This window comes from Limulus polyphemus, unplaced genomic scaffold, assembly GCF_000517525.1.
Source record: "Limulus polyphemus unplaced genomic scaffold, Limulus_polyphemus-2.1.2 Scaffold441, whole genome shotgun sequence".
NCBI classification, from domain to species: Eukaryota; Metazoa; Arthropoda; class Merostomata; order Xiphosura; family Limulidae; genus Limulus; species Limulus polyphemus.
Window position 1 is genome coordinate 162,603 of NW_013666051.1, and position 10,453 is coordinate 173,055.

Consider the following 10,453-nt stretch of genomic DNA (forward strand, 5'->3'; position numbering starts at 1 on the left):
CCTTCGTTACCGTAACTTAACGGTTAGTACCTAACCTAACTTAACGATTACTACTAAACAAAAATAAATAAGTAAGTAAGTAGTAATAAAAGTAAGTACGTATATATATATATATATATATATATATTGTGAATCATGGAGTCTGTCCTATTATTTGTCTGTCTCCTGTTTACACTGGCCATTTCCCACACTGCATTTGAAAAGCTGCACATGCAGGCAAAGCCCAACATTCAGTTTTGAAATGATGGGAGAACAGTCATGAACAATGTTGATGCCAATTTTTATTTTGCAAGCAGGATATTCTACACTATAATTCACATTTCAAAGTGTGAAGTAACTTAAAGAATGAAAATGGAGATGTACAGCATGTTATTGTTGAGTGGCTTTTAGCATGACTGAAATGCTCAACAATTTATTTTTTGCAGTGGGTTGTATAAGTAGCTCAGAGCTTTGGCTCTAAGTGAAACCAAGAGTGTAACACAATTAACCTTTTTAAAGTCCATAGAATAATTTAAACTGATAGATTAACTTAAACTTTTCCCATCACTGGGGATGGATACTTTTGGTTGCTCTATAAAATTCTAAACAAGTGGGCAAAAAACACATACCATTAAGGTGGCTAGTGAAATACTTAAAGTCTACATCTATGCTAATCCTTTACAGTTTTCTCTGCCATTACAATTTGAAGAGTTTTCTTTTGCATTTCTGAGGTGTTTGGATACCTTCAAACAACATTTTGTGACTGGTCAGTTATGTGTCAATCAGCCAGTTAAAAAAAGCCTCAAATATAAATTTTCATTTAACATGAACATCAAAGCAGACAATGCAAGTACTAGCCACAGCTCTCCACCCAACCATCCAACATTTTCTCACCAGACTTGAACAAACTGTGTAGATGGTCAATTTTACAATACAAGTGACAGAAATCACCAAATGGTGGCCAGTTATCATACTTATGACATCAGTATGTTCTACTTATACACTAATAAACATTTTAAAGTAGAGAATTTCTTCTGTTTTTCTGTATATATATAAAAGACCCTCAATACATATTAGAATGTGTAAACAACACAATGTGTCCTGTATATTTACTAAGTTTCTTTATTGCATATGTAGCTCATACACTATAATTTATGTATTAAACAATGAAAACCAGATTGTTTGGTCACATCTTTACCTCAATTTTTGCTAATTCACAACAATTCACAGCCAACTTGATAATTTTTATTAGGCCTAACTAAAAAATATGACAGTTTTGAACTTCTTATCTAAGAAAGCACATTGATCGATTGGAAAGGATTCCGAGAAGGACTATTAGGATTATTCTAGTAATGGAAGGGATACCATACAATGATAATTTACTATATCTTTATTTTACCTTGAGAAAAAAGGGTAAGAGGTGTTACAAGATCACCTGGGGAACTTGTACAATAAATGCCTCTAATTACATTGTACTTCATTCTAATGATAACATGATGAGTGGACACAAGATTTGGAAAAAAACAGACTAAGCTCAGTTAAGACAGTTTTATTTTTCCAAACGGGTGGTTGACTTATTGAATGACTTGCTGTCAGAACTAGTAGAAGTTAACAATTTACAGGAGTTTATGAGAGGAAATATTTTCCTGAAAATGGTGGGTTTACATTTTTAACCCTTTCACTATGGGCTCTGTCTTGGAGACCGACCTTATAACCATTTTGTACTTGTTACAGTTTTCATACTATAACTTTTAATACAGTATGCATATCTTAACGAAATTTGGCAGATTATCATTAGACATAACAAGGCTTTCATACACAAAATATAAATTTTTGAATTAGGTTTTAAGAATTTTTAATTAAAGATTTGTTCTTTCATTTTTTATTTTCAAATGTTGACTATCCCACATGCAAAGTAATTTTGATTTTTATATTAAAAATATTTTTATGCATCAGAAAACTGACAAATTTTATTTGCAAAATCTCTAACCTTCTAATAAAATCCAGATAAATATCAAACGTTTTTTTCTTTGAAAAACTTTATATCTTATCTGTTATTTTTCCAATCTTTGGTTGAATTGACTGACCTCATAACCACCATAAAAATTAGGAAATAAGATTTAACTTATGCTTTTTTCATTCTAAAATGACTACAAATTGTAACATGAAACCACAAATGTTTATTCTAAATAGCTTAACTCTTGTAACATTATACATCTATATATATTTATCTATTTTATTTTATTGACTTTCTGCCATGTCCAACTAACATTACAGAAGCTGCAATCACAGTGCACATGCATCTCATGTTGCCACATCCAACAGCATAATACTGGCATTTACAAAGTGATCTGTCTTGGCTTTGTTCTAGTAGAACAATAGTTTGTAAAATACAGTCACATTTCGGTTATAATACATTACATATGTATATAAACTATTACTATTTAGAAATAAGTTCTTAAATTTCAGTTATTGTTCTTAAAACATACAACAGTAAATAAAGAAATATAGAAAACAATGATCTCTACTACTTATGACTGTAAAGAAGTTTGTACTCACTTACCATACCTTGCATGCTAAGCCTTAGTAAATTTTGCATGTGGAGGATGTAAAACAAAACAACTTTATTAGGTTTCATATATGCATTTTGAAATAACAAAAACTATAAATTACTCTTACCAGCATCACATAATTCCACAGTAATTTATCAGTCTTACTAACTAAACTGTATTTGGGTTTAAAATAAAAATGTTTTTTGAACACCATTTTCTTTTACTCCTTCCTTCCGAGATTGGAAACAAAAGACTAAACTTGGGAAATACACACCTTGAAAAGGCTGAGAAAACCACGTGGGGGAATTTCTAAGCTTTTGATTGGTTATAAATACATGATAGAGTGAAGCAAGTGTATGTAAGCAAGTATTTCCAAAAATGGAAAAAGTGGGTGGAGTCACTGTGTTTAACTCACTAAATATAGTCATATCTTAGTAAACAGAAAAGATAGGAGGTTTGTATATTATATTCTAGCCTGTCAATATTGGTAACTTGAGTTTCTAATTCATAAGAAACTACAGACTTTGTATTTGGACATCATAAACATTTAACTTGAACCATAGCTGCATTCAACATACTACAAAAAATCGATCTTTAGGAATTTTGTTTTTGTATTTACTTTTAAATTAAGAAATTAACTAATGTATAATACTAAAATCTGAATTATAATCTACAATTTGATATCAAACTTATTGACATACATTCATAAAATAGAAGTTCAATAACATTTTGAATGTAAGTCTATATAAACATAATGACATGCCCTCTGACCCCTGACCATAGGAAAACCCACAGCAATATGTTTAAAAAGTGGGTGAGCAAGGAGATTTTTAAAAGACAAATGGTCCCTTTGTTTTCCATTGGTTATGTTATAGCTTCTAGGAAAGGTGAAATTTAAATTGTACATTTAAATATATATATAATCAAACAACTTACTGGTCCTAGACAAATATCCCGATCTTGTCTGTCCTTCAGCTTAAACAGTTCTGCCCCAATATTCACCCATCGCTCTGAAGAAAAAGAAGGAGAATGTTATACACTAAGTTTACAAACCTTTCCTGTTATATCAGTAATAAATTACTTGTGTGAAAGTATTTCCAGTAACACTTTGCTTTTATCTTATCTTATAAAGGTTATCAGTTAATAAATTTACCTTTATTCAATTAAACATAAATACAGGTGTCATTAAGTTTGAAGAGCAATGTAGATTAATTATTACTTGATGTTCGTCATCAGTTAAACCTAAAACAACAATAGCTAATAAATTAAAATATAAGGTTTACTTTACATTTACATTTAGTGACAGAAATACATAGCTGACCCTTACAAGTTTATTTTCAGCCATAATGAGCAACAACAATAGGATTTCTGTACACACAATATAGTGAAATTGCTACCAACTCCAGCCCACAGTATCACCTTTGTCCAAAATTATCATAAGGCAGAAGCAAAGGGGGTACTTGAGGACTTCCATCGTAATCATACCATACCACCAGCTGTAATGACCAGCATCAAACCAATATTTGATTCTCCAAGCCAATTTGGCTTCAAAATTGCTTGGACTGCATTACCCCAAACCGTAACAAGTCACTGAATCACATGATCTGGAGAAGATGCCCCGAGTCTTCATTTGCCAGCAACAAATTAGTTTGTTGGGCTGCTGCTGTGTGCACCTTTAATGAAGGTGCTGCATCCAAAATAAAAGTCCTTGAAGTAATGAAGATGACTGCAGGACCATACACGAGAAAATGCCTGATAAAATTGACTTAGAAAAGGTGAAAGGAGCAGAAATGACTTCCTCCAAGAAAGGAAAGCTGGAACATATGTTTCACAGAAATGTCAAGAAAGGATTTAATGAAGTTGCTACCAAACAAAAAAGAATGGGATTGAGATATTTTAAATGTGGTAAAAGCACACATTTACTAAAAGCTTACTGACATTAAGTTCAGAAAAACTTTAAATGGCTATTTTCTCAAAATGCAGTTTTCACTGGGGTCACCAATTAATTAGCATAATAACTTCACCATTAAAGCCAATATCAGCAAGACATTTAGCACACTTGTTGATATTACATAGCTTGACTTTTTTAAATTTAAAAATCTTTACCAATTGTCTTGTTATGAGTCTAATTACCACTAATGAAGGCATTAATTAAAATGAATGAAGGATGTTCACAAAAAGCATGTGTACCAATTTTCACGTTTTTATCATTCCTAAGTAAAGGTATGGTGTTAAAACAATTTATGTTATGTATTTCTTTATTTCTGCCACATTAATTATACATATAACATATATGACTGAAAGTGTACTTTCAGAGATTGCAACATCATACTTTTGTTTTGTGCTTAACTTGTAGGTTATAAGAAGTGTAAATTTGCCCACTTTTAAGGGCAGTGCTACCTTAAATTAGAATCTAGTTACAGACACTTCTATTCAGCAATTATCACCTAACACTTGCAAAATCAAATACCTAACTATAGGCTACTTTTGCAAAAGGGTCATTGAGAGTAGAATCTTTAATTACAATAAAATGTGAGATAATAAGTAATCCTATTTAGTAAATAAAGTTAAAGACATAATCCATGAAAGTATGACATACTTAAAGATATTTGATCACTATTAACAACAATGAACATGTTATGAAGTTACTATGTATTTACATTATTTATTTAGTAAATGTCTCCACTCCCAGCAATAAAGCAGCTAAAACCTTTGTTATTTGAAAAACAAAATTATAATATAAACTTATGTGAAGAAATAAGATTTAATTTAAAATCATTAAAACTTTTGAGTAAAAAGATGTAAAAACAATTTAAAATTGATATAACTATACAATACAAAAATACAATGTGGCATTTTCAGATGAAGTGATTTTCTCTACAAATATCAGATAGTTAGAGTTGCTAATAACAGCAATTTGATCAGGAAATAAGAAAAGTAACCTATATTTGATAACTTGACTGTGTTATAAGTTACATGAGAAATAAAGAGATTGGACATGTTTGATGGACAGTGAAAACAATCTTTATTTAGACAAAAGAAAAACAGTGTGTGTGCTTGTGTAAACAAGTGGATGTTAACATTTTCCTACACTGAAATTGTATTTCCTATAGGTACTTACCCCCTATCACTCAAAGCTATCTTGATCCTTATTTGCTCTCTAAACATTGCTAAAAATATTTTTGCTAACAGCACAACAGTCTTTTATACCCCTTCATTTTTGCGCCATTTCAGAACATGTGCTGATCATGTGACTATCCTCGATTTTTGCACCATTTTAGAATGTGCTGATCATGTGACTACCCTCCATCAATCATACTGCTCCATCTATACTAGTGCAGCTAGCTCCCTCTGCTATTCTAGCACAATCCTCACATTTGGGTGTTGGCAGTTACAAACTTAAAATACTGGCATATCAGTGAGAAGGATGGGTGGGAAGTGGGTGAAAGGAGGTAAGTACCTATCAGAAACACATTTTCAGTGTAAGAAAGTGTTAACTTCCAAAACGGTACTACATCCACTCACCCAAAGCTAGAATCCCACATTGTAAAGGTAGAGGGGCCGATGAAGGTGCAACAGTATTCAACCAAGTGGAGAGCAACTGCATTGAAACAACAGGTATGCCATTGGGGTATAGCACTACTTCTGGAACAAGTATGCTCTCCACCAAGTAACAAATACAGTAATAAATATTTGGCAGAATGTAATAGGCAGGTATCATAGCCTCAAGAAAGAGATGTACAGTACTGTTCTGTGGAGAAATATTGTATAACTATGATGTGAAAAAGCACAGCATGGACAAAAACAGGCCCAAATAAATAAGTGCCAAGGATAGAATCTTGGCGCACACAGGAGCATGTCAAATGCTGTCCAACCAGGCAAAACATCCAGCGGAAACACCTTATCAAAGATATTGTGGGCAATAAGTGCGATCCTCCACATAATAAAAAAAAATCCAGGGGAAGCACCTTGAATAAGTAGTTTGATGAAAAATTGTCAGGTAATTCAGAATCAGCCCATTGTCAAAAGATAGTGCATGATAATGTGCGAACAAATGTATTGAATGATTTCCTCCAAAGGACGGCTGTTTTGAGCAGCTAAAGACAGTTAGATGATGAATTTGGTGTGAAGAAACATTATGCAGATGGCAACCTTCCATGGACACATCAGAATACAGCAGTCATATGAGTTGATGAACCCAACCAGTGAGCATAGTTGGTGATAGATCACAGGAAACAGAAAAATTCCATGAAACAAATAGACAGAAACGAGAACCACTAAAGGAGGCAGTACGAGCCATATAACATTGCAGGGAATAAACTGGACAAAGTAGTCAATCAGGATCCGAATGGGAATACAGGTGGGAAATGGAAGGTAAGGAAATATGAAAAAAGGCTAACTAACCTTCCAGGGCATCAAATGTCCTGGGAAGGAAAGCCCTATCCAAATAGCAGATAACTTACAAGAAATGGTAAAGGATGCAGAAAAATTTAATGGCATAACTATCCAAACGACAATGACCACATGCCAGGAGGGGGAGGAAATATGTCTTAAGGGAAAGATGGTACAAGAAACACATTGAAATGGGTTCAAAGGGAGAACCAGACAGGGCATGAAGGACAACATTGAGATCCCAATCTGACAGAACAAAGGGATGAGATGGATGGACCAGATAAAAGGAATGAAAAAGGAGGGAAACAACTGAGGAAGAGAAGGCTTTCTGGAAGTAGGAGAATGGAAGTTGTTCAACAGGGCAGCCCTATAATGAGCAACAGAGTCGGAAAACATGGAGATCTGGACTTGTTCCCCCATGCTTGGTGATACAGTTGATGACAGTGAAATTGTCAGAATGAACCATAAACAACCGCCCCTGCAGGAGCAGAAGGAAATGATACAGAGCTCAATGAACTGCCAAAGGTTACAGTAACCTCCTTGACTTACCACTGACCTGAAATCTCTTTGGAATCAAGGAAACTCCCACAACCCAACAAGGAAGCATCTGTGAACAGAAGAGACTCGGGACAAGTCAGAGGAATGGGAACCCCTACTGTGGTCAAGTCCCTATCGAGCCCCCAAGCAAGGTTGGCCCTGATCCCAGATGAAAGAATGATGGGATGGTCCAAGGGATCATGTGAGAAGTGCACTGGTTGAGAAGCATCCAATGAAGGAAATGCATGTGTGCCCAACCCAAAGGAATGAGAGCTTTCAAGGAAGCCCACATCCCCAAAAGAGAAAACTTCTTGCACAGAGAGAGAGAAGAAGGTAGGGCCTTTGTGATTGCCCCCTCCATATCCTAAAGCCAAAGTGGAGAAGGCTGGGCTCAACCAACATGGGAATTGAAGAAAACCCCCAAATGAATAAGATACTATGAGGGGGTACTAAAGGACTTCTCCAACTTGATGAGAAACCCCACCTTAGTAGCTTCTCGAAGAAGTAAGCAGGTGTGAGTGAATGTCTAGGCACAGAAAGATATGAGCAGAAGCCAGTCATCCATCTATTGGCAAGTCTGAAGACCCAGCAAGTGAATATGATGTGCAAAAGAGTGTACCACTTAACAACACAAGGAGCTGAAGAAAAAACTGAACAGCAGCTCCCAGAAATGGAAGACAGAACCCTGGTGGATGAACCGAAGAAAATGAAGTTACAATGGGGCAATTGGAATATTAAGATAGGCATCTGTCACATTTAACTTGGTCATTCAAAGTCCGGGAAAAACCCACTGAAATAGGACTCCATGGTGAAGCAAGGTGTTTCCAGATTAGGTATACAGCCAGGACAGATCTATGATGGGTCTCCAACCTCCAGTGTTTTTGGAGACAATAGATGTGAGTAAAATTCCGGTTCAGTGGGGACCACCCATTCGATAGCTCCTTTGTGTAGGAGGTCTCGAACAAACTCAGCAAGACAAGGGACGATCCTGAGAAGATTTGGGTAGTGGACAGAGGGAGAGTGGAACTGAAGGCAGAAACCTTCAGATATAACCCATAGAACCCACAGAACTGTCGTGAAGTGTAGCTAAAAAGACAAATAAGCTAAATATACTTAATGAAAGTACTCAATACTAACAAACTAACAAAACTTAAAAACATGTAAAGTCTACAAATTACATAAAAACAACAAACCTGCAAAACTATAAAATTTGACCCAACCTCTCATCTTTTGATAATGAATATTTTAATGAGGTAAACAATTTCATATCTGTGAACAAAGGCACTTTTCAACCTAGGTTCTCTCAAACTGTAATATCTGAACTAACCAATCAACACTATATTTCATCTTGTCCCATAACACTAGCCAAACTAAAAATCAACATTAAACAATTGAAAAACAATAGTGGACCAGGTGAAGACAGAACAAATAACTTAATAAACTGCAATAATCCGAGTCATACCAAAATCATCAACAGATTTTCAAGATCCATCAAACTACCAACCCATTATTTTTTGAATAACACTGGAAAAAATTATTGCCAAAAGACTACCCTATTATTTAGAATAAAACAACATCCTGTCTAACATACAGAATGCATCAAGACGCAATAGACAAACAGCTGACCATTTAGTAAAATTAACAGAATCAGTATTCCAAGCCTTTAACAGAAACCATGTAGCAGTAGGAGCATTTTTAGATGTAAGACGTGCCTTTGATTCTGTCTGGTACAATGCATTACTCTACAAATTATCAAAATTTGCCAACCAAAATAATCCAATGGACAGCCAGCTTCTTATCCGAAAGGACAGTGAAAGTTAAAATAAACAATGAGATATCTAATTATTTCAAACTAAAGCAGGAATACCTCAACTTTCAGTTATATCTCACTTTTATATATTTTGTTTGTGAATGACGTACTGTTCCCTAAGTTACTTTTAACACATGCATCACAATATGCTAATTATGTAGCTGTACGAAGCACATTTTGTAACCCACTAACTGCTTCTCGGAAAGTGAAAACTACTTGAAACACTATAACAGCATGGTGCAACAAGTGGAGAACAGTCTTATATCCCAAAAAAACACAGGCCATTATCTTTTACAGCTGGTTCAAATGTAAAAAGAAAAAAATAGCTCAGGTTAAATTAAAACTTTATGACACTAATATTTTCTTTACTAAATCTATTAAATTCCTAGGAATAACATTTAACTCCAAACTTAAATGGACTAACCATATCAATAATATATGTAAAAATATGAACCAAAGATTATGCTATCTAAAAAAGATTGGAGGCTTCCAAAAAGGATGCAACCCCGAAACCAAAGTATACATCTATAACATGTCCAACCCATCATATGACAAAATACAAACTCAATAAACTTTAGCATAAAGAATAGCTTATAGATTACCCATATACACACCATTAATCTACCTAAATTCTATCTATTCAATTCTATCTATTAAAGAAAGAATATTAAAATTAGTAAAAAACAATTATAAAAAAGCTGTAAAATGTAATCCATTAACTAATGAATTTCCAAAACTATCAATTACCTCAGAAACTTGGTGCACCCATATTTCTCCTTTGAACTTAATCAAAACTATGTAATATGTTAATATGTATAAATATAAATAATATATGTATAACCCATATATCCTTTAGTCCCCTAGCTCATGTACTATCCGGATACAATATTTGGCGTCCGGGTAGTGAAAGTGGGTTTTTCTCAGGGTACTCCCATTTTCCTCTCACAACAAAATTCAGGGTATTAGAATTTTCTGATCCACACCCAAAATAGTTTTTTAAAAGTGAAGTTGTTGTAACCTCCCAAACCAACCAAGAAAAATGACCAAATCACTACCTTGAACTGAGCCATCCTAGCCCTCCTGCTCAGAACTAAAATCATCCCATAAATATATATATTGTTGCGTCAGCGAGGTCACGTGACTAGTGTCACGCCCCCTGCTTTCTGGAAATATCTTGTACCTT

The 10,453-nt window shown here is 34.3% G+C and overlaps 1 protein-coding gene across 3 annotated transcripts in view; it reads right to left on the reverse strand.

Annotated features, from left to right (window-relative positions):
* Positions 1-10,453, reverse strand: part of LOC106458299 (probable proline--tRNA ligase, mitochondrial) — a 42,204-nt gene that overhangs the window by 22,135 nt on the left and 9,616 nt on the right. For all 3 annotated transcript variants that reach the window (XR_002610342.1, XM_013917792.2, XM_022384469.1), the window contains exon 4: positions 3,468-3,541. Coding sequence is in view for 2 of the 3 variants with exons in the window: in XM_013917792.2 (XP_013773246.1) it covers positions 3,468-3,541 (74 nt within the window). In the remaining variant the exon portion in view is untranslated. The remainder of the gene's footprint in view (positions 1-3,467; positions 3,542-10,453) is intronic.